The sequence below is a fragment of the Rattus rattus genome, chromosome 9, assembly GCF_011064425.1.
Source record: "Rattus rattus isolate New Zealand chromosome 9, Rrattus_CSIRO_v1, whole genome shotgun sequence".
Lineage (NCBI taxonomy): Eukaryota > Metazoa > Chordata > Mammalia > Rodentia > Muridae > Rattus > Rattus rattus.
Window position 1 is genome coordinate 86,252,492 of NC_046162.1, and position 27,190 is coordinate 86,279,681.

The following is a 27,190-nucleotide window of genomic DNA, read 5'->3' on the forward strand; positions in this document are numbered from 1 at the left end:
AAGATTGTTAGTGACTGCTTCTATTTCTTTAGGAGTTATGGGACTGTTTAGATGGTTTATCTGATCTTGATTTAACTTGGTACCTGGTATCTGTCTAGAAAATTGTCCATTTCATCCAGATTTTTCAGTTTTGTTGAGTATAGGCTTTTGTAGGACGATATGATGATGTTTTTGAATTTCCTCAGTTTCTGTGTTATGTCTCCCTTTTCATTTCTGATATTGTTAATTTGGATACTCTCTGTGTGCCCTCTGGTTAGTCTGGCTAAGAGTTTATCTATCTTGTTGATTTTCTCAGAGAACCAGCTCCTGGTTCTGTTGTTCTTTCTATGTTCCTTCTTGTTTCTACTTGGTTGATCTCAGCCCTGAGTTTGATTCTGCCATCTACTCCTCTTGGGTGTATTTGCTTCTTTTTGTTCTAGAAGTTTTTTTAACCGTGCCTTCAGGATTTTCAGGGTTCAAGCCTCCTTAACCAAGAACTGGATTGCCATTCACTGTCCCACAGTAACCAACATCCTTCTCCAGTGGATTAGCTTCAGATAAGGAACTTGACAATAGTCTTACAGCTCAAGAACTGAGAGTTTGTGTTTTGTTGTTGTTTTGTCATTTTTGAGACAGACTCTGAATGTAGCCCAACCTGACCTGGAAAGGCTGTCCTGGAACTTGCTATGTAGACCAAGCTGGCCTTGAACTCAGATCTGCCTGCTTCTGCTTTTATCAAAGATGTACACCACTATGCCTGAAACTGAGAATGTGTTTTCTCATAGGACATTCTTTTACATTTGTGTCTTCTAAGGTGAGGGTTCATCTGTCTTTCTGCTCAGGCTTGGTCCTCTGAATGGGCCAGATGAACTTTGAATACTATAACTGGGTATCAGCTCTTTCTGCTTGTAGCATCAAAACTTCCAGGGCTGGAAGTAAAGTATTGGTACTTCATCTTAAGTGAGGAGAGAGAGTAGCATGACCTTTTTTGTGAGTTTTGTTTTGTTCTTTCAAGACAGTGTCTCGCTGTTTCCCAGGCTGCCCTTGAACTCACAATCTTCCTACATCAGCCTCCTGAGTGCTGGGTTGCAGGTGTATGTACCTTCTTACTTTGTTTCTCTTCAGTGGGAAAAGTCAAGTGAAAGTAATGCAAGATAGCCAGTCTTCTGTAACCATAGGCTTTGTATATAGATTCAGCCAACCTTCCATTAAAAAGTTTAGGAAGAGGGTCCTGGGGAGATCGTACAGAGGCATGAGGACCTCAGTTGGAATCCCCAGGACCCAAGAAAAGTCTGGTGCAGTAATGTGCACGTGTAATCCAGTTCACTTACCGTGGGATGTGAGGTGGAGGCAGAGAGTCCCTACAAGCTCAATGGGCCCGCTAGCCTCAAGTACACAGCAGTGAGCAAGACAGCCCGTCTAATCCAAGGTGGACAGGGCTGGCAAGATGGTTCAGTGGGTAAAGCTTCTTGCCCAACACTGGTGATCTGAGTTTGATCCCTGGAGCCCACATAGTAGGAGAGAATTGAGTTCCAAAAGTCATCCTCTGACCCCCCATCCCCACCCAAACATACCCACATATGCATACAATAAATAAGTATGAAAAATTAAAATAAAGCAAGGTGGAAGGCACTGGCTGACACTGAGGGTTGCCCTCTCACCTCCACATGGGTGCTGTGGCATACGTGTGCCTGCACTCACAGACATGAGTTTGTGCTCACACATACACACATGTGTACCCATATAAGTAAATATTTAAGGAAAGAAAAATTGTGCAGGGGTTTGGAGATGTAGCTTAGAGATGTACAGCACTTACCCAGCATGCCTGAGACTGTAGGTATGGTCCCAGAACCCTAAAAAGGGATGGAAGGGAGGACAGTTATGTATGTATTTAACATGCTTTTCTGAGGTATTGGCTCTAAACATTATAGTATGTGGTAATTACATAGCTCACACTGAATCAATGGTGAGTCGAGATGCTAACCTAGTGGCTGCCAGAAGTTTATGCAAATGCTGTACTGTTTTATAAACAGGACTGAAGCCTCTGCAGATGTTGGCACTGCTGCACTCCCCATGGATGAGTAGGGAGACAGTGTCATTGAAGTGGTAGATTCCGGTATCTTAGAGGAAGGGGTGGGGTCCTGGAGCCATTCTGCCATATGTACTGAGGGGCCACTGTGTGTGTGACCTTCATTTGGTAGCATTCGGCTTTGTGTCATTTTTATGCCATGATGGGAGATGTCCATGGTTGTTTGAATGTCACTGACTCCTGCGCTGCCTCCCTCAAGTGAACAGCTCAGGTTTTGCTAACTTACAGATAAGTCATTTTTGCCACATACGTGAGGATACCGGGATTTAAACAATTTTTTTGTTTCATTTCTGATTTTGAGTTAGAGAAGAACTTTATAAGCATGATAAAGGGACAAGAAACCCTAAGGAGAATTATTAATATAATAATATATTCAGAGGAACACATATGTTCCTCTGAGAAAGACATCAGAAACCAGGTCCATTAGCAACCGACAAACTAGACCAAGTCTGATGGTGCTCTGCTGTGAATAGCATATCTACAACTTCCTCAGATCCCAGGAATCATGGGGAACATGTTTCAGCATTAGGACTTGAATCCTATAGAGTAAAAATTTCAAGAAATGCAAATTAAGATCAGTTTTTTTCCCTTTTGCTAGTAACCTGTAGTGATGGCGGTGTGAGGGGTGAACTCTCATGTGTTGTCTTGAATGTGTGACTAGCGAATCCTTTTGGAGAGTCATTGGTTTGTGTGTGTGTGTGTGTGTGTGTGTGTGTGTGTGTGTGTGTGTGTGTGTAAGGAGCTTTTGTTCTAGGATCTTTATTGCAATATTGTTTATAATTTTGAAAAATGAATAGTCCAAATAGCTCTAGTCCCCAACCATAGGGGACTGGTTAGATAACACTGTGTTGATGAGATTAGTAGCAACCATTGGGAAGCAAGCAGAGTTGTGTAATATGACATCAGTGGAAAAGAGCCTACTAAACACAGTACTGTAATGCCATTTCTGACTTGATAAAATAAACAAGTTGAGTCTCCATTATTCAAAATGTTCAGAACCAGAAGATTCAGGAGTTTTCCAGGTTTGGCAATATTTGCATAGACTTTGTTAGTTTCCTCCAGAATGAGAAAATGTAAAATCAAAAAGGTGCCACATGGCCCACAGTGTGTTTGAGCAGTGTGTTAGGACTCAAAAATTTTCAGCTTTCAGGGGCTGACTTGCATCGGAATGGTACAGCCTTTCCCTGTATCCTTGAAGGTCAGTTCCCAGCACTGTGACAACAGAACGAAGTGCAGGTTTCAGATTTCCATATTGATGCTGCCTGATATGTAGAAGGTAGGGAAAAACCGAAATAGTTGTACTATCATGCAGAGATCTCCAGGACAGTCTGTTAACTGAGAGAGAAAGTTTGCTGGTATCCCTCATTGTAATTTAAAATGTGACACCAGGGCCTGGAGAGATGGCCTCAGCAGTTAAGAACACCCGTTGCTCTTGTACAGGACACACCCAGGTTCAGCTCCCAGCGCCTGCATTCTGGTTGCAGCCATTTGTAACTCTATTTCCAGGAAATCCAGTGCCCTCTTCTGAACTCCACAGGTACCAGGCATGTAGTGTGAGCATTCATATAGTTTACATACATACATACATGTAGGCAAAACACCCATAAAATGGAATGAATAAATAAAAATTTAACATTTACAAACATTAAACAGGCGTATGGTGGCCTTGTGCATCTACACTGCAGTGTGTGCACGTGGGAGAGTGTCTGCTCGGTGGTTACCAGTGGGGAGGGGCGGGCGACATGGAGTGAAGGGGCCTGCCTCTGAGCTAATGTGTTCTATGAGAGAACTCATCTGGCCCTTACTAGGAGATAAGAAGCCTTTGGTTTATTACGGGGAGTGGAGGGGAGTAAAAGACACTTTTACTGATTTGTGTCTGTAGTACTTGGGTTTTCTCCAGTACGCTTGTATTGCTTTATATCAACAACAAAAGCTACTTTCATTTTTGAAATTGTTTGTGAACTATGGCGGCATAGGGAAAGTTCTGATATTCCTCTGTTGACATATGTAAAGTAAAAGATGGTCTCTCCCCAGTGGTTTCCTCCCTAAACTGACTTCGTGGCACTAGCCCAGCTCTCCTCCCTAACTGTGTTACCACATAGTAGGCCACACAGAACTAACTCCCGGTGCTCTTGAAGTTCTGTCCCCAGAGGCAGCTCGCCCACAGTTGAGTTGACCCAGGTCTGTGGTTGCCCCGTCTCTCTTCAGGTGCTCGCAGGCTCCAGGTTATTGTTTGCAAAGAGGCCTAAACTAGATTCTACCTAGGTGTTTGGGCCTCTGAGTGCTCACCCTCCACTCCCTTGTCCCTGTCCAGTTTGAAGTCAGTAGATTTGGATTGGTTGAAGCGGACAGAAATGGGAATGTTCTCATTAAAAGAAAGAGCAGAGCTCTTTCACACCGGGTGTTGACACACAAAATGTGGTGTGTGGAAGGGCAACGGGGCGTCCCTGTCTTGTCCCCTGTGGAGTGTTCTTTAGTTAAATTTTGCTGATACAAATTCTTTTCTCACACTAGGAATTTTTATCTTGAAGTGATCTATTTAAAAAACCTTTTTAAATGCAAAGTAGCCCAGCTGAGTTCTCAGGTAGCCATACTTCCTTCCCCTTGGGAGAGGTTCACTTTGGATCCCAGTTTAAGTGCTTTCAGGGCACTTTTGTTAGTGAAGTCTTGTGTGACCTTGACATATCCTATGTAAGTGTGACTCCAACTCTGAGGGAGACGCGTGTCTGGTGTATATTTTCCTGAATTAAAAGAATCTTTGTGTCTTTGCACAAGACTTACCATGAGCCTGAAAGCTAGTCCTATTTCACCACACTGCACAGAGCAGCCAGGAGTGAGTGGGCTGAGGAGAGCAGGCATGGGCTGCTCTCTGACTTACAGGCAGAGGTCTTTCTAAGCTGGTATGGACTTTGAGTACCAGAGTTTCCCTCACGTGATGTGAGTACTACCACAGAGAGTTTACATGGTCAGTAAACCTCCATAACCTTCCTCTGCAGCAGACGACAAGGCACTGAGAGATGGGGGAGATCTGCTGCCTTTTGCTGTCTATGCTAGGCCTTTGGAGGCAGACTTTAAAGGTATAAAGTCTTTGTGTGTGTGTGTGTGTGTGTGTGTGTGTTGCAGGTAGAAGTCTTGTCATGTGCCCTCAGGAAGAGCATTGCAAATCCCTGAGACATGCTGAGAAGGAGCCCATGGCTGAACTTCACTAACTCTGGTTTCTGCTCTTGGCAAGGACAAAGGATCTCAACAGGTCTGAGAAAAGTGGCATGGCCATGTTTGCTTCTAAGAGGATCCTCCTTCCAGGTTAACTCCGGCACTGGCCCTTTTAAGTGCAGGTTATTGCATTTTTCTGTGTAACTTCCTTTCTTTATTTACAAACATGATGGCAATATTAGCATTTAGAATTATGTGGTTCCATTGCAAAAACAAACAAAAAAACTCCCAACAAATTCTTAGTAGGAACAGCGGCCTCATCCTCTCCCCAGGAATAAAACCTCACCTTTTCTACATGTGTAAAGCAGCTGGCATTAAACAGAACAAGGAGGGGCCCTTGGTGATGAGTTCTGTGTACTGAACGTATTATTGTCTTACATCTGGAGTTTAAGAAATGTACGAATGTAAGCCCGTCTTGTAAAGTGCTTTGTCAACATCGCAGCCATGTTGCTCCTGAGGTGCCTTGGTATAATAGGATTTCTACAGGCAATTTGTCTTCGGCTTGCCGTTTTTGTGTATGGGCATGCAGTCTACATTCTATGTGCAGGCATGTTCCCCACTCTCCTGATGGCAGTCCTGTCCCCAGCCCGTAGCTAACCCCCACCCCACCCCCACTCCACGCCAATTCTTAGAGCTCTCCTGTCTACTGTGCTGCTTTATTCAATAGACTCGGGCACTGGTCTTGATGGATGCTGTGCTGTAGGTTGCACAGCATTGAGAGCTCATCTGCTCGCGACCCCAGGAAACACTGTCCTTACAGCATTTTCTGCTGTTGGGTAAGAACTTTAGGCAAGAATGGTTAAAATACAGATGTTTTCTCTGAGGCTTCTTATCTCCTAAGAAGACACAGGTTCTTCTGACAGGTGAGACAAGTCTGGGCAGATATGCAACACTGATCTAATCAGCAGAACAAGAGCCCTGCTCTAACTGGTGCTACCTTTTACCAGCGTCATTAAGGGCTCCCATTACTCTTTTATTAGCCGCTCCTTCTCTTCCTTATCAGATTGCAGTGCAAACATAACTCACGGCAGTGATTTGATCTCTGTTAAAGAGGATTACAGCTTTGCATTAACTCGGATTGACATAGTTTATAATTCACTTGTTGATACTCTGGAGAGTGTTGCCACGCGCCTGACCTCCCTTAGCAGTGCTGAGGGGAAAGGGCCCCCATAGATCATCATTAAAGATGGCGCCCAGCACAGACAGGAGATCCACAGCAGAGAGGACAAAGGAACACTCTCAAGTTCAAGCCTAAGACTTAGTCCAGACTCAAACCTGGGTTGAAAATAAAGCATTACTGTTGTGCCTTTGTTTTTCCTGTTTGGTGCTGTTGGCCTCTCACACTGGAGAATTTGAACTGTCAGATTGAAGTTTGATTCCAAGCAGGAGAGAGTGATAGAGGTGCATCTTCTTAACCGGACTGAGAACATGGAGCAGAGAAATCCTTTAAAGTCTGGTTTTTCATTTCTGCAGCCAGGTTCTCAGTATCTCCTCATAGTTTAAGATTCTCTCTCCTCCAAAGGATAGTAGTATTGCATGTTTGTTAAAGGGGTTCTAGTTTTTTTTTTCTTAAGGATTTGTTTTAAAATTATTAGGAAGTTCTAAATATAGCATCTTAACGACACTGCTTTAATCACAGCTAAAGTGGCTTGCAAGTGTGTAGCTAGGCTTTCACCTTTCTCTTGACTGGTCATCCACACACATCATTAATGTTTCCCATGCTGATCCCCACTGACATCAGATTGCTAGGATGTATAGATCGCTTGTGTTTCTCCTCGACGCCCCTTATTTCTCTGTTTTCCCACCTAGTTCTGATTAGCAGGGAGATGGCAGTGAGGGACATCATCTCCACCCCGGTGTGATCAACAGTGAATGGCAGAGAGGCAGTGTCCTTACGCTCACTGAACTCACATCAGACCTGCACCAGCCCTCCCTTATCAGAAGGCAGTGGAATGGTTGACATTATCTACGGTTTGTGACTAAAATACTACGTCGTGGAGTAATTAAATAGCTTGCTCAAGTTAAAAGTTGTGAACTAGAGTGTCCCAGAGTGCAGCTGCTAACCCCTGCTGCTGCTACTGCAGTGTTTGCGGGAATAATGCAGTATCTCGACCAAAGAGAAAATTTTAGCTTGCCTAGAGTAAATCTTTTCTCTTCTGTAAGGGGACATTTTCTGTAGAGGAAAGCTTTGCTTGCTGCCTGTTTACATTTTGGTACAAATCTCTGGATTTCCCAAACCTGCCCTGTGGTTCTTCTGCCTAGTGCTAGTGCAGAGGGTCCAGACCACAGAATAAGCTTCAACTTCCAGTCCCTCACGCTCTGCCCATTTGCTCCCACAGTCCTGCTTACACATTCCAGACCTGTCACTTTGTCCCCTTCCTTAGAGTGCTGTTTCCTCTGTAGTAAAAATAATACTCATGTTTGGAAGAAGATTGGGAAACTGCAAGGAGGACAGAAACGTTCATCAAGTACCCTGCACGTGTGCTTGCTCTTTCTGTCTGTCTCTGTCTCTGTCTCACTCTCTGTGTGTCTCTGTCTCTGTCTGTCTCTCTGTCTCTCTCTGTCTCTGTCTGTCTCTCTGTCTCTCTGTCTCTGTCTGTCTCTCTGTCTCTGTCTGTCTGTCTGTCTGTCTGTCTGTCTCTCTCTCTCTCTCTCTCTCTCTCTCTCTCTCCATTCATCTTGTTTTGTGTGTATTCATGCACACACACCCTGGTATATATGGAGGTCAGAGGACAATTTATGGTTGGTTCTCTCCTTGCAGCATGTGGGACCAAACTCAGTTCATCAGGTCTGAAGCCAGGTGCCTTTACCAGCTGAGCCATCTTAACAGCTCTGCTTTTGTCTTTTACAAAGCATTGTTTTCTGTGTATTTTATGCAGACAAGTACACACATATCTGGATCTTTTTCTAACTTTGTATTGTAAACATTTTGGTGCCCTTGGTATTTTGTTGTTGTTGTTGTTGTTGTTGTTGTTGGTGGTGGTGGTGGTGGTGGTGGTGGTGAACATGCAGTAACAAAATTCATTACAAAGCCTTTTTATTGTGGGACATTTCCACTGCTTTTGCATAGCTGTTTGCATCCATACTGTGTTTGTGTTTGGCAGCCTTCCCTCCCTCCATCACAGGAGCTGTCCCCACATCCTGCAGTTCCCTCAGACTTCTGTTCATGTACTCAGAGCTTTGTTTAATACAGCATGTTGTTCAGTGCTGTCCCTTCTCCCTCGTGTGACCTTCCCACGTGACTGTCCCAGAGGGTGCATCAGCTCTGCACAGCTCCATACTTTCCTTCCTTGATTCCCTGGAAGCAACCTGTCTTCTTTCCCTATAGAATAAACTGCCTGCTTGCACTCCTATCCTTGGCATCTATTGGAGCAGCATGGTGTCATCCAGTGCGGGACTGCCTCCCAGAGCACACTCCCACGCTCTGCACTGTTCTTCCCTGTGGGCATGTCCTGAGATACAGCTTTTTGAATTTCCTCACCCCTTCTAAGTGGTGGCTCTTTCTCTCTGAATCCTCTTGTCATGTCGGCTCTTCTCTTATGGTATCTATTGCCATAATCAGAGGCTCTTTCTTGCTAAGAACGTTAACTTCTCAGTGTCAGAGTGGCTGTACTCATGCTGTAGTCAAGGTGTTGGCCCCAGAACAGTGGGTTTTAGTTTTGGTTGTAGTCTGCCTGTTTTAAAAGCACTTTTGTAACACAGATATCATTTGCAAGATAGTTTATTTAAGGCCTTCCAAGTCACTGTCAGCACTTTCAAAGCCAGTGGACTTGGCTCGGGACTCCTGCTCACCTGTGGTGTGGATCTGAGGTGCTCTCTGTGTACCTTAGAGTTTCTTTATAAAGTGAGAATAGTCAGTTCTTCTTGTTCACCTTTGCCTTGTTTTGATTGTTTTTAAGATTGATTGATTGATTTATTTTATGTGAGTACACTGTAGCTGTCCTCAGACACACCAGAAGAGGGCATCGGATCCCATTACAGATGGTTGTGAGCCACCATGTGGTTAATGAGACTTGAACTCAGGAGAGCCATCTCTCCAGCCTGCTTTATTTCTGTTTTTAGAATGAAATGAAGTGCTCCTTTCCATGTTTGTTTCTAGGGAGGACTGTATTAGATATTATTTAAATAAATGGAGTTTGTGTTGTCACACATTTGTGTGTGCCCTTGTTGCTTTGCCTAGGTTTGCCCAGTCCGCTCTTCGTGCCTACTTAAAGGTAGTATAGCCTCCTTTCCATGGTGCCTGTGACGCCTGCTCTTGAGAACGGCCCTATAAGGTGGACTCCGTGGAAACTCCTTTAGCACACTGTTCTCTTCCCCCACAGCGCCCTGCACTTTGTATCTCAGATTGGTTCACTGCCATGTCACTTTCTAAACATGTCCCCATTCTAGACCATTGCACTGCTGGCCACCTCCTGGCCACATTATTCATAGCTTACAGCCACGGTGGGAAAAAATGTTTGGAGATGAGGGGGTTAGATACTGGGGGTCTCTGATACCCAGCCTTTGTTTAGGGGGTGTTTGAGTCACTTTTACTTGAATGAACCTAGGGGAAAGATCCAAAACCACTAATTTTTCTCCTACTTCTTAAATTTTATATTCTTTTGGTTTTTCTCTTGGCCATCTTGGCTGTGGTTTTTATACCAGGTTGGGTTCTGGTGACCTTCCACAGACGGCTGGTTATTGTAGAAGCAGGCGCTGATGACCAGTAAACACTGTGGCTGCTTTTAGAATTGTCTCATGTAAGAAGAACACAGGTAGAATGCATTTGTTTGTATCACTGAAGGCAAAATAAACCTGGTCAGCTCCTGTTGTTTTTATGTTGGCATGAAAGGAAGCACAGGAAAAGGGTCGTCCATGTCCAGGAAGGTGTCAGTATGCATTCCTGGGATGCGGCCCTGAATGAGCCAAGCCACACCTTGTGTTCTATCCATGGCACCCTCTGGGAAGAGAGCACTTAATAAACATTAACTCACTTTAGCCTCTGGGCTCCGCCACTTAAAAGGTAAATAAAGCTGAAGGTTCTTTCTTCTCCAATACAGATGAGGAGCACCAGCCAGGGAGGGAAATGGCTTGAGCAGACGCTGGCGAGATGGGGCCATGGTGTTGTCCTGGACAGTTCTCCTTTCTGCCTCTTAGGGCGGTGGGGGCTGGGCCTTTGTGTGGAGTGAAATGCTGCAAAGACGAGCAATTGTTCTTCGATGCTTTGTGCTCTTTTATAAGAAAGGAGAAATCAATACACATTTTCTCATACACACACGGCAGCCGTTTGCTTCTCCCGCAGCTCGATCCGGCAGCAGGAGATACAGCTATGCAAGCCAGCAGGACACACCAGCTTCCAAGGGAAGACATGAAAATTCCTCCTTCTACATTTAGCACTCAAGCTCCCTAAAGCTAGTCATAAACCGGCTGAGGCCAGCACGTGGCTGACTGCAGGTTGGTCCAGCTGGAGTGGGAAGACAGCATGCTGTAGGGGTAGAGGGTTCTTTGGATGTGTTCTGATAGGATGTGTTCCTGGCATAGACTCTGTTCAGAGTCTGGTTTATGAAGAAGAAGTTCTTTGAGGGATACGTTAGGAAATAAGATGAAGGCAGTGATTTATATCGTCTCCAGCTGTATCTGTATCGTGCAGACAGCTGTAGCTCGGGGCATGGCCGTTGATGCCATAGTGTCAGTGTCAGTGGTGCTCTGGAGGCTGCGGCTAGAATCACTGTAAGTTCAGTGACTTGATAGTAAGGCCAGCCTGAGCTACATAGGAAGTTCCAAGACAGTTTGGACCACACAGTGGTGATCCTATCTCAAGTTAGTTCTTTTACTAAGATTTTGAAAGATGTTATTGGTATCTGCAGTTCGGTGTCAGTTGCAGCCACTAAACAGTGTAGCACAGCATGCGCATGGTGAAGTTTCCATAGGTTCAGTTAACAGAAGGGCTTGGCATGGAGGAGGAATGCAGTTGATCTGTCCAGGTCAGTGGCTCTGGAGACTGAGGATCCTTCACACAGAAGAGACATGGTTAGCCAGTTTCTACATGTCCCACCCCTTGGAAGTTGAGGTTCAGTGGAGTGAGACCTGTACCCTGTGCCTTGGGCCCCAGTGCTGGTGTGACCACCCTGGTGTGAATGCCAGTGTGCCTGGGCACCAGCCTCTCCTTGCCTGACACCCAGGAAGTGAGCTGCATCTAAGCGGTGAAGCATCCCTGGCTTACCGTAGGAGCCATCGAAGGGCTAGCTGTTTGAACAGGAGCTTCATCTTCCTGAAGCCAGCAGTCATGAAACTATAAACAGAACAGTGGCCAGCTCTATTGCCAGGGCCATGGTGGCCTGACGTTAATATTAACCATCCCCAGCAAGGCAGAGCGCCCTGTGCCCGGCTCCAGAATAAAAATAAATAAAAATAAGAGAAAACCCTGATAAACACAGTGAGGGGATTTGTCGTCTGTCCTCTGTGAGGCCATTTGTCTTTCTCACATCAAATCTGTTATAAAACAGTTAAACTGTGAAAGTAGAAATCATCCCAGGAATGTGGAATATTAACACACAGGAGCAGCAAGGAGTAGGTCTCCTTTTGTCTGAAGATATCCCCCACCCCAGCAAATCTAATAAGGTAAATTATTTTCTTTAAAAGGATATGAAAGACCAGGCTAGTAGGAGGAATAGTAGAAGTTCTGGGTATTTTTTTTTTTTTTTGTCTTTGTTAATGTGGAGTGAATTTATAACTGGCATGTAAGGAGAAAGCCTTTACAAATTCCCACCTCGTCCTTCTTCCCTCCTCTCCTTTCCCCAGATTTTCAGGTCCTTTGTTTGGGGCCTGAACCTGCTTCTTTAAACATTTATAAATCCTGAGTCTGTCTGATCTTTAGGTGACAGGCCAGAGGCCACGTCACCAGCTGTAATTTAGAGTTGCGGGGCCAAAGGCATTTGCAGGGGTTTGAAGGACCCAGTTCTGACCTGACTGAAGGAGCACATTGGAACAGCCCTCCTCAAGTCTCCTTCAAGCTCTGGGAGGATGGTGATGAGAGCAGACAGCCTGGGTAATTTATGAGCTCCTGGTCTCCTTTGAAATGAGTCGTATACTGCCACCTTGTGGTGAATTGGCATATTTGCAGTTTGCTGTCTGGGATCATTTTGTATTCAGACCCTGATGATTAGTGATACTAGAGAGATTCTCTGGATCATTTAGGACTTTGTCAGCCTGGTCCCATCAGATAGTTCTTAGGAATTTTTTAAAGGAAAAAAAGACATGCAGAAGTTGGTCTTCTGTGGGAGGCTGCCTCATTCTTTTTGCTATTCCCTTTGTTTTATGGTATGTGGGGCTCTGCGTCTGTGTCTGTATGCCTTCATTTCTGGTTTGGGTTTGGCTTGCTACAAAACCTGGAGAGATCAGAAAGGAAGTGTTTGGGCCACTTTCATTAGTAGGAGAAAGGGGGAGTCTGTATTGACTTCCTTAGCTGTGCACAGGAGTCATACATGAGCTTTCTGCCCTGTGAGTTAGTTGTGTTGTTGAGAGCCAACTGTGAGGTGTCAAGACAGCCAGTTGCTCGTCATACCTGTGTGAAGGAGACACTGCTCTGTGCTCTAGAGATAGCATTTATGGAGGATGCAGTAGTCTGACTGCTGAGGAAGCTGCCATTTTCTCAGGCCAAGATGGGAACGAGCTCTGACACCAGGTTGCACCCCCTAGTCACCATTACAGCTGCTCCTGCTGTGCTTGCTTTTCCTGTGTGGGTATTTAAGACAGCGCGTTGTTGTCTCTTGATCTTATGTATCTCTAGAAAGAAGAAGACGACGTGCATATCTGTTGCCCCCGGCTCACTCTGCTTTCTGATAGAATGCAGGCGATTTACTGGAAGGGAATCCTTTATTTCGTTCCATTGGCACATGCCAGGTGCTAATTGGAAAGCACCTTCCAGTAGGTATTTACAACATCAGAGCCTGTGGATAGATAGGACAGAAGAGATTGGAACTCTGAAGGTAGGGGATGTCTGTGTTCAGAATGTAGGGGGCTAGTCCAGATTGGCTCAGTGTTACGGCGCTTGCCTGAGATACAGAAGGACCTGGATGTGCTCCTGGCATACACACACAAGTGTGCAACGCAGTCCTCCGTACCCACTGACCTGTCTGACTACACCAGCAATGCTATACTTGGCACAGAAGGCCTGAGGGCCTTACTTAAAAGTCTTGGGCTTCGCAGATTTCCAGGAAGATTTGCAGAGGCAGTGGAGAGAGCTGAGGGTCTGAAGTTGGTCAGCCTGCCATGAGGCACAGGCGTCCACCTTGCTTCTGTCCTGGCTCTGGGGACGAGGCCAGTGGGTTAGTCATAGAATGGCAGAGTTCAGTCCCTATGGGTCTCAGTCTCTTAGGCCGAATAGTTGTCTGGACAGGTGACTGAACGTGGTTGCCTTTCTAATCTGACTTCTGGTATTCCCTGGTGGTGGTGGTGTTGTTTATTTGCTTTTATTTTTTAGGATTTAAAAATGTGTATGAAATAAAAACATGAACCTGCACGTGTGAGTGCAGGTGCCCGCCAAGGCCAGAAGAGAGTGGAAGGTCACTGAAGCAGGATTTATAGGCAGTTGTGAGCCACCCAGAGTGCGTGCTAGAAACTAAGGTTGGATTGTCTGTGAGAGCCGTATGCACTCTGAAGCGCCAGCCCGTGCCTCCAGCCTCCTGTTGTGTCTTTGTGATGCTCAACAGTAGCTAGTGAAGCTCGGGCTGGCATTCAAAACTTACCAATCTATCATACTGTGTGCGGTATTCGAGGCCAGGAGTACCCATGTCTGTGTGTGTTTATAAGCTTACATAAGTACTAAGTAAACTGTCTTCAGAACACAAAAATGAAAGGCGTGGTCAGTGACGCTGAGTTTGGTCAGAGTAGCAGGCACAGTATGCTTGCTTGCCTGTCTGCACAAGCAGTCCCCACTTTGTCTACTTGGAGCCTTCTTGCAAGGTGTTAAACTTGATCTGGTCTTTGCTCAGCATGACACTGGTGGGGTTAAAAATTGCTAGTCCTCTGCCTGTGCGCCCTCAGTGTCCCTGCTTCTTGAATGTGTGTGGAGAGTCACAGGCCACCACACAGTAGTGTGCAGTGTAGGTCTGCTCTGTGCAGAGGAGGCAGAGAGCAGACAGGAACGGTGGTCAGGGTGCGCTCTAAATGTGTCATGGTATTTAGGGTTGTCAGGCCCTGGAGAAGCAACAAATGAACCACTTTCACATTAATCTAAGGCAATTGTGCTCATAGATTTGGAACTGTCTTCCCTCCTCCCTCCTCCCCCCTCCCCCCTCCCTCCCTCCCTCCCTCCCCCCCCCCCCCCCTCCCTCCCCCTTCCCTCCCTCTATTTTAGACAGGCTCTTGCTCTATAGCCCAGGCTGGCCTCACGGTCCACTTGCCCCGGCCTCCCAAGTGCTAAGATCACAGGATGTCCACTGTGCCTGGCTCACATTATGCCCTCGCTCAGACTGTTCTGTGGGAGGTACATTCAGAAGACATGGGCTCTCACTTATAGAGACTTTGATGTAGTTTCACATGGTGGACAGGTTTTTCTGGGGAACTGTGGGTCAGCTGCTTTCTTTGTGCTGCCCACAAGAGCAGCCAGGTATGGCAGGGGGGTTGGGGGGTTGGGGTGCTTTGGCTTGGGGTTTCCAGGCCAGAGTAGGAGGAGCATGGTCTTCCAGAAAGCAGATAGGAGAATTCAGAGCCAGATGCCGCAAGCTACTGACCTAGCAAATTGAAAGCCCCGCACAGGCCATTTGCAGGTATAATAAGCTGCGTTCTACTATTTGCCCAAATAGCATGAAAGACAATGATGTGTGCTGCAGTCCTGTGAGGAGCGCACACCATGCACTGAAGCCACGTAAATCCTCAGCCTCAGTGCCGCTTGCACGTCTCAGCACGCCGAGCGTCGTCTTCCTTTAGAACACACACGGTGAGACACACCCTTGCTCACACTTGTGCATGTGCACTCTGTCTTTATGGAAAATGGCCGCTACCGCATGACCATTTTTTTTCCAGAAACAGGGTTTATGATAATATAGTAAAAATATTAAATTAGAAAATGCCTCACTAAGGGTTATAAAACCTTACTACACTAGAGATAGGTAATTATCTCCTCTGCAGCCTAAATGACAGTTTAAAAGAAATAAAAATGTTCATGCTCATTACTTGCTTTTGTACGTTGTAATAAAGGGTGAGTTAAATTTTAATTCAAGGAAGAGCTCCTGCCATCGACCCTCCACCCTGGGTCCAAGTCCCAGTAATTACTCTGCAGCCCATTCTTTGGCATTTCAACATTCATCCGTGTTATACAGTGGGCCTTGCCACCGGCCATTGAGAGCAAGGGTGTGGAGATAAGGCAGAGAGGTGATTCAGACCACAGACCCTCATCTTCACTCAGATGGGTCAGGAGCAGCAGTCTGTGTTTGAAACAATAGCTCCCCGGGTTCACTGTGCAGAGCCTTACCGGGACACCACTGGAGGACTAGAGGGGACAAGGTGGCCGACTCCACTGTCTCACTTCTGGTGTCCTTTCTTTACAACTCCCACAAGTTGTCCTTTGTCCTCCACATGTGACCAGGCATGAACACATAATAATAAAACAAATTATGAACCCTTCCTGGAGATCCACCCCGGCATACATTGCATGGCACTTAAATATGTGGTGAGCGCCGGGCTTGTGTTGCGACTGTGTTCAGGGTCCAGATGACTGGGACTCTGGGTATTGGGGAGGGGAGGTAACTGCTGTAGGCAAGGAGTGGTGCTCTGGGGGGATCTCCAGGAAGGGATCTACTGGGTGTCTCTAGAGCTGCAGTGGAAGGCGTGGGAGGGAAGGGAGGAGGAGTCACCCTTGCTCCTGGAAGAGGCCATCCAGTGCCACAGCAGCTCTCTATTGTATTTTAAGGACAGAGGTGACTCAATCTCCCAGGTCACTTTGCTACAAGCAGCTGCATATGTTTGTCAGTTTTGCGCACTGAGTGTGAAGTGATGTTCTTTTAAAATACAGGTTCAGCATTTCACTCTGCTCCTGACATGGAAACCCTCAGTGGACAGTAACCGCTGCCTTTGGCCCATGCACTGTGCTGCCATTGTGGGGCACAGGGGCAATGATGGCTCTTGGTACAGGACAGCAGGGCGAGGCTAGGAAGATTAAATTGTGCCGTACCCTGCATCTCTCCCCGGCCAGCATCTCCTTGAGGTCACACTGTCCTTTTTTGTCATGGCGGCTCTCTCCTTGTTTAATTTTGTTAGTTGAAATGGCCTGAGAGGCTGTGTTGAGAAATAGGTTACAGTTCAGGAGTGAGGGTGGGCGGGGCTGCTGGGGGATCCTGAGGGAGGGCAGTGTGTGGTGTCCATTTGCATCTGGGGTGAGGCCTTCCACCTTTGTAGGGCTGGGCAGATGCTTGGAGCTAGGGACAGTGGGAATGTGTGGGGTTAGGGCTAGTTGGCAGTTTAGGGTCACTTCCAGCAAATTGTTGTGACTATAAAATGCCTGTAATAAATACTCTGTTTTCTGTCCACAGTTTCTCTGCCTGTGCATTGGTCCCCACGTGACAGTGCTAGCTTCTGCCATTTAGTTTCCCCTCCCTGCCTGCTGTTGCTGTGACACGTACCAAGAGCTGGGGTTCCCATGAGGATGAGTGCTGAAAAGCTGAGCCACCATCATGGCACAGGCCTGTAAGCCCAGCACTGATGGCAGAGGCAGGGAGGCTATAAGTCAAAGCCAAAGAGAACCTATTAGAGCAAGACAAGTCAAGAACAGTTGCAAAGATGGCTTCTGTCACATCAGGGTGGCTGCTAGGAGTTCTCAGACAGCAAGAACACCTTCAGAAACCCACTTCCTTAACACGATAGCAGGCTAAGGGCTAGATCTGAAGGTGTCAGTCTATGGCGTTCCTCTGAGATGTGGACAGAGCACATGTGGACCTCAGGTGTGGCCTCAGGCCTGTCTCCTGGATCTCAGGGACTCTTACCTTGTGGGTCTGGCCTGTTGGAACTGTGAACCTCCTCCTACTGCAGGGCCGCTCTGCTTCCCGTCCAGGGAAGAGTGTTCTAGAGCCTGGTCCTCCTGACTGATGGGCGGCTTCCGTCGGCTCACGCCCTTTGCCATTTCCTAGGCTGAGCAATGGGTCACAGATGTGACAGCAGTGTAAGTTGTGGTGATGATTTGCTATATTTCTAAGACATTTAATTCTTATGTGTGTGTGAGTTTATGCCTGAGGAGGGCCTCAGATCCCTGCAGCTAGAATCACAGTGGTTGTGAGCTGCCCGTCGTAGCTACAGGAGAACAAACGCTGCTTTTTTTGTTTTTGCTTTGCTTTGTTTTGTTTTGTTTTTTGTTTGGTTTTTTTTTTTTTTTTTTGAAGAGTAGCAAGTGCTCTTAACCCCCAAGCCATCTCTCCAGTCCATCATTGTATTTTTAAAGTCCAAATTCAGCTGTAGAGTTGGGCATAGTGGTGCATACTTGTAATACCAGCACTTGAAGGGCAGAGGCAGTAGGACCCAGCATATGAAGCCAATGTCAAAAATAGGGAGACCTTAAAAACACAGTAAGATGGGGACGGGGGACCCAGCTGATACAGCACTGGCTGTACAAAGAAGGGCCTGTGTTTGACCTTCGCACCCACATAAAAAGCCGGGTAAGGGTACTTATAACCCAGTACTGGGGAGGGGAGCCAGGAGGATCCCTAGAGTGTTGGTCAGCTAGTCATAGCCAGAGAGAAGCCCTGACACAAAGTGGACAGCTCCTAAAGAAAGCTCCCACCCCATCCCCACTCAACTCATTTTATGCCATTGCTGTATGGTGTATGAATCATGACTTATGCACACTTAGGGATCCAGGTTCATACAGAGGTCTCAGGAGGATGCCAGGCTTCTTCCTCTTGCTGAACCAAGAGTGCACGGTTTTCCAGCAAGCCCCAGTGGCCCTCCCGTCTCCATGCTACCCCCCACACTGAAGTCATTGAATGCATGGGTATACTTGGCTTTTCACCTGGGCACTGCTGTCTGAATGTAGGCTTGTATAGAAAGCATTTACTCAGAAAACCATCTCCTCAGCCCAGTAATGTTAATTTTTAAAATCCAACTTTAAAAATAAATTAGCCAATTAAATTATTTCTTAGACTGAGATTAGAGCAAGGGTGTGGGGGAGGGGAAGAGCCCCGGTTCTGCTCTGAAGCCCCTCACACATGATCGTAATTGGGATCTTGTTGCTGGGTCATTTCCATTGTTTTTCAAGTACTGCCAAGTCCCAGAAAATGTATGAAAACTAAATTATATCCCCTACATCCCATGTCTGATTGAATCCTCTCGTTGCTTGCCAGTCTCATATATCCTATTAAAATATTCAATCTTGTTTTCTTACTTGAAGAGCCTGTCTGTAAAGGGCAAACTTATAGAAAACTCATTCCCTGGAGACAGGGTATCCAGCCACCCTGGACTATTTACATATTTCACTATGTGATTGGCTGCTTCTGGGTTTCTTCCTTCCCTTGTATTTGTGAATAAGTGCTCCGAGATGTGGTTCTTAATTACATGGCTGTGTTTTCAATTGAAGAAACAGATGAAGGTATTTCCCAGCTTCTTGGTTCCTTTTTAACCTTGAAAAGTTAAGCAGTGTTAACCAGTTTGCTTTATTTCCTAGGACCGAGTTGTATCGATCTCTTTTCGGCCAGCTCAACCGTCTGGACGCAGACCATGGGCAGTGACATTAGCATCCTCTCACGCTAACCTCTCACAGGACCCACCTGCTGCTTCCAATAAAATGGTCGAAACTACAATAAATCTTTTTAAAAAAAAAAATCTGTTGTCACTGTCGTCATTGTGAGTTCTTGAGCTAGAGGAGGTGTTCAGAGTTAACCTGCTGAAAGGATTTGTGTTTTCTAGTTATCGTCTCCTCGTACACTGTAAGACTTCGTTTCTTGTCCATTCATCCCTGAAAGCACATTTGGGTTGTTTCCACCTCTGGAGTTGGGAGGGAGTTAACTGTGGGGTCAGCTGACCTTCGCCTGCTGATCTCCAGTGCCTGCCCGCCCTTCCTCCGGGGTGTGTGTGTGTGTGTGTGTGTGTGTGTGTGTGTGTGTGTGTGTGTGTGTGTGTGTGTGATTTTAGTTTGCACTTCTCTATATCAATAGTGTCCCCGTTCTCTAGTAAACTTCTTGGCCGTTTGTATGTCTTATTTTGAGAAATCTGTTTTCAATATGGATGTTTGTTCTAAAAATGGATGGATGGAGAAGTTTGGTAATGTGTGCACAGAGGAATTCCATTCAGCCTTAAGCCAGGAAAGTATTCTGTCCTTTGTGACAGCATGGATAAGCCCAGAGGACACTGCTAAGTGAAATAAACCAGGAGCACAAAGACAAGACTCTCACTTGTAAACAAAGTGGGAAGCAGTCAGCTCCCGAGTGAGGAGGAGGATGTGGCTGCCAGCGGCTGGGCGGGAATGGATGAGGATGGGGAGGTGCTGGCCATGGGGTGTAGAGAGTTGTCCTGGCTGGAGGAGGGAGCTTGAGGACCAGAATGATGTAGGGAATAAATTCCAGATGTCTCACCATAAAAAAAATGGTCGGCGCGGTACTGCATCTGATCAAAGGCTCAGTTCAGCCACTTCATGCTATGCACATCTAGAATGTCGCTCTTTAGACCATGAATATGTACAGTTAGGATTTTCAATAAAAACTAACGGTTTGGAGCAGAAGGTGTAGCTCATTGGTAGACACTTGCCCAGCATGCAGAGGCCTCCAGTTCCATCTCTAGCACTGAAAGCAAAAGGCTAACTGTTAAATCCATGAAAGAAATGCCTGAACTGCTTTGGGTAGATGAGGACTAACTTAGCAAGACCAGAGCCCACAGATGGGCTAGGATGAGCTAACCCTGATTTCTCCCAACAGAGACGGGTGGATCTTTGACTTTCATCTGTAGTCTCATCTACAAAGTGAGTTCCAGGACAGCCAGGGCTTTTTAGAAAGGCCTTGTCTCAAAACAAAGATTGTCCAGGCCCTCCTTAGCTGGTGTAATCCAGCAGGAGGAGGTGGTCACTTGTTTTTCATCCAAAGGTCAAACGCTGGAAATTAAATCCCCATAAGGGGGATGCATTAGCTTGCTGTGGTCAATATGCATCAGATGGTCCTACATACGAAGTGTAGGCATCTCGGGGCAGCGCACGGTGGTTTTTTGCTCCAGTTTTTCATGCAGAACAATGGAGTGAGAGCAGAGATAACGGCCGCAGACAGCTAGGTGTAGCTTTAACTCAAAACCAGACATTTTTAAAGTCAGATCTTGATAGTGTTCTGTTAAAACTCAGAAATGACGTTTCTTGCCTGGGAATCCTGTGTGTGTTGGGGGCAATGGGTGCCACAGTGGAATTTTCCAGGTGAATGAGCTCCTGGAGAGCAAGCAGCGCCCTCCATGTCTTCTTACTCATTGTGCCTCCACACCGATCCCAAGCTAGGCCTGCCTGGTACAGAAATGACTCAATTTACACTGTCCCTAGTCATTCAAAGGACAAGTCAGCAGAAGCCAGTGGGTCTTCCCATATGACCACTTGAAAATATGAAACATCCCAGACAGTCCCATCTCAAGGTCAGAGCTGATGCTCATAGAACAGTGTGGCGATGAGCGTGGGGAGCATCGAGGAGGCCAATGGAACCCAGAAAGACGGGTGACCCGAGGAGGAAGGCATGGACTGGTAACTCAGTATCTGGAGCCCAGCAATGAGTTACAGACAGGAGAGATGAAAAAGGAAGAGGATTCTCACTAAAGGGGGATGTGCATTTTAAAATGCAGAAGACCACCCTCCCTCCAGCCAGGAATAAATTGGAAACTCTTTTAATTGACATGGATCCTGCAGTTCCGCTGCTTCTAGAAAGATGGATTAGTTGATAGATTTGCATTTTAATAAAACTAATACTTTACATTTGGTAGCTGATGTTGACTTTGAAATGAGTTGAGAAGTTATCGAGAGTTCCTATCTGGAGCCCTCTGCAGTAGTGACTGGAATGGCCTTTTTGTGTGGGGTTTGTTGGTCTAATTTTTGCCCGACCTACACACATTACACTCAAGTCTTATTCTTCGCTCTCTCCAGCAGGATGGTGAGGCAATGACAGCTCACCAGAGGCAGATGCAGCATCTGCCAGCACAGTGGCAGGCATCACATCACGGACAGCTCAGAAGAATGCGATGGCGGTAGTGGCGGCCGCAGACAAAGAGGTAGGGCCAGCTTCTTGCCTTATTTTTAGATTAAAAAAGAGAGAGAAACATTTGTCGTTCCATTACCCAAGAGTAACAGTTCCAGCCCCATAAGGTAGCACAGGCCAGAAGCAGAGGAATTACAAGTTTAAGGCTAATCTGGTCTAAACCGGTTTAGTGATGATGACTATATGTTTATTAATAATTAATAATTATTGTTAGATTCAGTGAAGAGCTTCTCTGTCCTTTCCGTGGGTCGGCATACACTTCTCCAGTAACCATGATCCTCAGTGGGAGTGATGTTAGTTGGAAGTCAGTGTTCTGGGATGTAAACCCAGGACTCTGAGCGTGCTAGACACTCGTCCACCACTGAGCTGCTCCCTGTGTCCCATACTTGATTTTGTTTTGTTTTACTGGATTGTTTAAATATGTTTTCATTTGCAGCTGGGTAGTGGTGGCACATACCTTTAATCCCAGCACTTGGCAGGCAGAGCCAGGCTGATCTCTGAGTTCAAGGCCAGCCTGGTCTACAGATCAAATTCCTAGACAGCCAAGGCTACACAGAAAGACCCTGTCTTTAAAGGACTTTTAAAAACAATAAAAACCTTGGGGCTGGGGTGCAGCTCATGGGTGGGGGGTGGTGCTCTGCATGCAAGAGACTCAATCTCAAGCAATAAACCATAAAACCAAGCACATACATGGCCACATGTGCCACCTCCTATCATGCAGTGCCACAAAACACACAGGCACCCCAGTGACAGCCACTGGCCACACGTTCCGCACGTCCTGGAAAGCTGGTGTGTGTGTTGCATGCACATCAGGTGGAGCCTGCTCAGTAGCGGTTCCCTTTGCAGCCATGGAGATTCACCAGGTCCTCCTCGGACGTGTTCTAGACTACATGTCTACATGTGTCTACACTGCACCCACGAGGCTCACAACTGTAGCCCTCTCCTGACTTCTCAGTACCCAACATGTATGTAGTACACAGATATAGTTAGAGGCAAAACACAAAAAAAATTAATTTTAAACAACAACAAAAAAAGAGTAGTACCTAAGGGGCTGGGGATTTAGCTCAGTGATAGAGCGCTTGCCTAGCAAGCGCAAGGCCCTGGGTTCGGTCCCCAGCTCTGGGGAAAAAAAAAAAAAAAGAAAAGAAAAAAAGAGTAGTACCTAAGGGGCGGGCCAGAGTCTGGTTCCCAGCATCCGCCGCTGTCTGTAATTCCAGGGATGTAATGACCCCTTCTTGCCTTTGCAGGCATCTACATATGCATGCGCGCGCGCACACACACACACACACACACACACACACAAATAAATAAAGTAAAATTAAACCATTAAAAACAATAATCAATATGTCTGGACATAGCTCAGTGGTAGGGTTAGTGCTTATAAGTCCCGGAGTTCGATTCCAGTTCCAAGAGGAAAAAGGCAGTATATCCTTTTGTTCTGTGTGGACTGTCTGTATCCAAGTGTATTTGTCAAAAGAAGACATATATGAAAAATTCAACATTAATCAAGGAAGTGCAAGCCACATCAGAAACTGCAGAGATGCATTCCTGTAATCCCAGCACCCGGGAGCTGAGGCAGGAGGATTCCTGGGTGTTTGTGACTACCCTAGGCGACATAGAAAGACTCTTGTCTCACAAAAACAAACAAGAACAAAACAAAAACAGCGCAACCAACCACATAGCACAGAGGCAGGGGATCACTCCAAATGGGAAAATAACCTGCTATATAGAGAACGTTCCAGTAAACTAGGAAGACCCTATCTTAAAAAATAAAAATGTGGGCTAGAGAGATGGCTCAGTGGTTAAGAGCACTGACCTCTCTCCCAGAGGTCCTGAGTTCAATTCCCAGCAACCACATGGTGGCTCACAGCCATCTGTAATGGGATCTGGTGCCCTCTTCTGGTGTGTCTGAAGACAGCTACAGTGTGCTCATATAAATAAATTGTTTAAAAAATAAATAAAGTCCCCAGCTCTGAAAAAAAAAATAAAAAAGAAATAAAAATGTGTTGGGGGATGCTCAGCAGCTGGGGCTGTGAGCCCAGAACTCCTATGGGGACCCAGGGTGAGACAGGAGAGTGCTCAGACACTTGTAGGCCAGCTAGCCTGGCATGCACAGAAAGTAACCGAGGTTCTGTCTCAACCAAAGGGGACAGTCGCCCTCTGACCAGGACACTCACTGCCATGTGCATGCCGTATCATGCTTGCACACCTACATTCACACTTGAGACTATTCACAGTTACGAAGATTAAAATAATAAAACTCACAAGATAAAAGGACACAAGGAGATGCCGCCTGCTCTGTTTAGGAGAATAGAAAGGAAAAGGCATGACGTGCTGGTGAGGATGTGGAGGCATCCTCTGTGTGGGGAGCGGGAGCTGGTTTGGCCATCATGAAAAGAATGCAGCTGCTTCCCTAAGGTTTCTCCAACGGTGATGGTGACTCAGGTGACCAGGCATCTGCCCTTCCATGACACTGTAATACTACTCATAATTGCCAAGACAGAGCTGGATGTGACAGTGCCTGCCTGTAATTCCAGACCTTGGGAGGCAAAGGCAGGAGAATTGCCACAAAGTTTAAGGCCAGGAGTACATAGCAAGATACTGGAGGGGGTGGGGGAGAGAGAGAAGGAGGGAGGAAGGGAGAGAGAGAGAGAGAGAGAGAGAGAGAGAGAGAGAGAGAGAGAGTAAAGAGAGTAAAACTCAACCAAAATGCTCATCAGCCGATAAATAAAGTGGCACATATACACAGTGGAATAGTATTCAGCCGTGAAAAGGCAAGCCCTATTGCTGGAGAGTTCAATGAGTCAGCACTGCATGGTCTGACAGGGACGGAGTCTGCAGCTGTTGATCTCACAGAAGTGGAGAGCAGAGCAGTGGTTACAGTTAGAGCTGAGGGAGGAGGGGTGGGGACAGGATCCTGGTATGTGGGCAAGGAGACAATGCATTCTAGTGGTGCTGGATATACATTAAAGAGCTAGAAGAGGGGCTGGAGAGATGGCTCAGCGGTTAAGAGCACCCGACTGCTCTTCCAGAGGTCATGAGTTCAATTCCCAGCAACCACATGGTGGCTCACAACCATCTGTAAAGAGATCCGATGCCCTCTTCTGGTGTATCTGAAGATAGCTACAGTGTACTTATATATAATAAATAAATAAATCTTAAAAAAAAAAAAAAAAAAAGAGCTAGAAGAGTCTCTCCACAGAGCCCGGCTGGATGCTCGCGACCACTACGCCCAGCTGACTTGGGCTTATCAAACTCCGTGAGACCCTAAGTGTGAAGTTTCCATGTGTTGGTTTTAAAAAGATGAATTAATCACAATTGTTGTAAGAAAGGAGAAGGGGAGAGGACAGAGACAAGGCAGGGAAGGGCAAAAGGGGGAGATGAGGAGAGGGGGGTGAGGAGGGAGAGGATGAGAGTCAGGAAAGAGAAGAGAGAAGGGGGAGAGGGAGGGAGGGAAGGAGAGAGAGAGAGAGAGAGAGAGAGAGAGAGAGAGAGAGAGAGAGAGAGAGAGAGAGAAAGAGAGAGAGAGAGCACCAGACAACCATTTCATTCGGAGCAGTCGTTCTGTATGGAAAGACCTGAATCTCCCCTGGGCCAGACTTGATCTGAGAGGAGACAAGGAGGGGGAAGGAACCTGGGCTGGGGCTCCGAGGTGCGTGTGCTGCTGCATTCCCAGTGGACTCTCTTGCCGCTCAGGTTGGCCTGTGCCTGTGTGGGCAGCAGGTTCCGAGCGGGCTGGCCTCCATGAGCTGGACCTTTTGTTTTTAAGTGCACCAACCACATTTTCTCTTTCCTTCCATTCTCCTTCATAACATTAAAAGAAAAGCCCCTGCCTGTCATGTGGTAAGTTCATTAACTAATTCTCTTCAGTCCAAGAGATCCATATGAGCCCGAGATTTGTGTATATTCAATTTGTCCGACAGCCCTATTGACGAAGCCTTCATTACCTCTGCCTTTTGCAGGGAGGCTGGGGTAAGCGGCCACTGCCTTATCTAACGTCTGTTTCTGTTTCCACGTGTGGCTATGGATTTCCCGATGCCCTGTGGGTCTCTGGAAGGGTCATTTTAGCAACATTTACATTCCTGAGGAGTTCATGGCTTTATTTCCCCTGGTTCAGGGTTCTCAGAGTTCATTTGTTGAGGTCAAGGATGCTGAATTCTTAAGACAGAAAATTTAACAGAATGCAGAGAGAAGAAAAGCCAATTCAAAATCAGTGACAGAGACTAGAAGACTGACTGGGACACAAAGCTCCCTGCTGCCCAGCTTCCCTTAGGGTGGCAGGGAGAAGAGCTTAGTCCCTCTGTTCCCTGGAGACACTCTGCTGCTGCCTCTGACCATTTGCTGAGTCGGAGACAGTGAGGCTGTCAGACTTTAGTGACAGGACACAGCACACTGCTGTGGATGGAGGACACAACAGGGTTCCTGTCAGTAAGGTCAGGGTGAACTACAGTCGGTGATGCTTTCTGTTGTGGACCCAGGGCTGCAGAGATGGCTCAGTGGTTAGGGACAGACATGTCGTGTTCTTATAGATGACCTGAGTTCAGTCCCTAGCAACTAGGTCACAGCTGACTGTCACTCCAGCTCCAGGGGATCTAAACCCTTCTTCTGGATGCCAAAACTCCCTTTCACACATACACAGACAGTCAGACAAACATGCAGACAGACAGACAATCACACACACACACACACACACACACACACACACACAGCCTTTAAAAATATCTCGAGGTTGGAAATGGCTCAGCGCTTAAGAGCAAGCACAGGCTGCCCTTCCAGAGGACCTGGGTTCAATTCCCAGCACCCACATGGTGACTCACAACCATCTGTAATCCCAGTCCTAGGGGATCAGGTGCCCTCTTCTGGCCTCTGTTGTCACCAGGTACACATGTGGCACACAGACATGCATGAAGTCCAAACACCCATACACATAAACAAACAATCAAACAAATAAATATAAACTAAAATCTTTCTTTTTTAGTTGGAGAAGTGAATTAGATGAGTCAGCCAGCCCTATTTTTAGGGTCTTTAGCGGCAGTGGCCGCCGTAGGAAGCTCACAGGATATTGCTCCTGGCTCTGCTCTAAGCTGTTTACTGTAAGGGGGGCTCTGGCTGAGGCCTAGCGAGCTGGGTTCCTGCAGGGATCCCGGCTATCCCAGCATTCACTGCCACCGGCACACCGGCTGCTAATCCGGGAAGCCTGACCCGGAACCTGCTTTCAGGTGTGGCTCACTTGGCTGAGGAGTTGGCTGTGATGTTCTAGATGCTTCCTCCTTGACCAGAGAGCCCGCTGGAGGGCGGGTGCGTTAGCACGCAGTGTTGCTGATAGGAGATCAGGGCTATTAACTCAGTTCTGCATTTGCTTTCCAGAGAGGTCGAGGGCTGCTCCATGCCTGCTGGTACTGAGGTGACGTCCAGGCACGGGCCTTCCTGTGTCCTGTGATGGTGACTGTGAGCCTAAGAAGTATTCTGACTCCGAGAGTGGCTTAGGGCACGCAGGCCCTAGCTATCTGGTGGAACTTTCTAGGGCAACTTTCTGGCCCTTTCACTCTGCAGAGTCGCTTGCTGGGAGTAGCTTTTCAGCACTTAGTGGAGCTCCCTAAGGCTGCAGGACAGTTCCTCATTGTATAACTACTCGCCATTTTTTTGTGAGTTGACAGGAAAGCCAGAGCTGTCCCTGGGCAGACAGGCCCGCGAGTCACACACCTGTGCCAGCTCCACCAGCAGAGCT

General features: G+C 46.8%; 1 protein-coding gene across 1 annotated transcript in view; it reads left to right on the plus strand.

Annotated features, from left to right (window-relative positions):
- Aatf (apoptosis antagonizing transcription factor) overlaps positions 1–19,058 on the plus strand; it is a 91,365-nt gene extending 72,307 nt beyond the window's left edge. Inside the window, exon 13 of the mRNA XM_032912330.1 lies at positions 18,912–19,058. Coding sequence (XP_032768221.1) covers positions 18,912–18,975 — 64 coding nt within the window. The 3' untranslated portion in view covers positions 18,976–19,058. The remainder of the gene's footprint in view (positions 1–18,911) is intronic.
- The last annotated feature ends 8,132 nt before the right edge of the window (positions 19,059–27,190 follow it).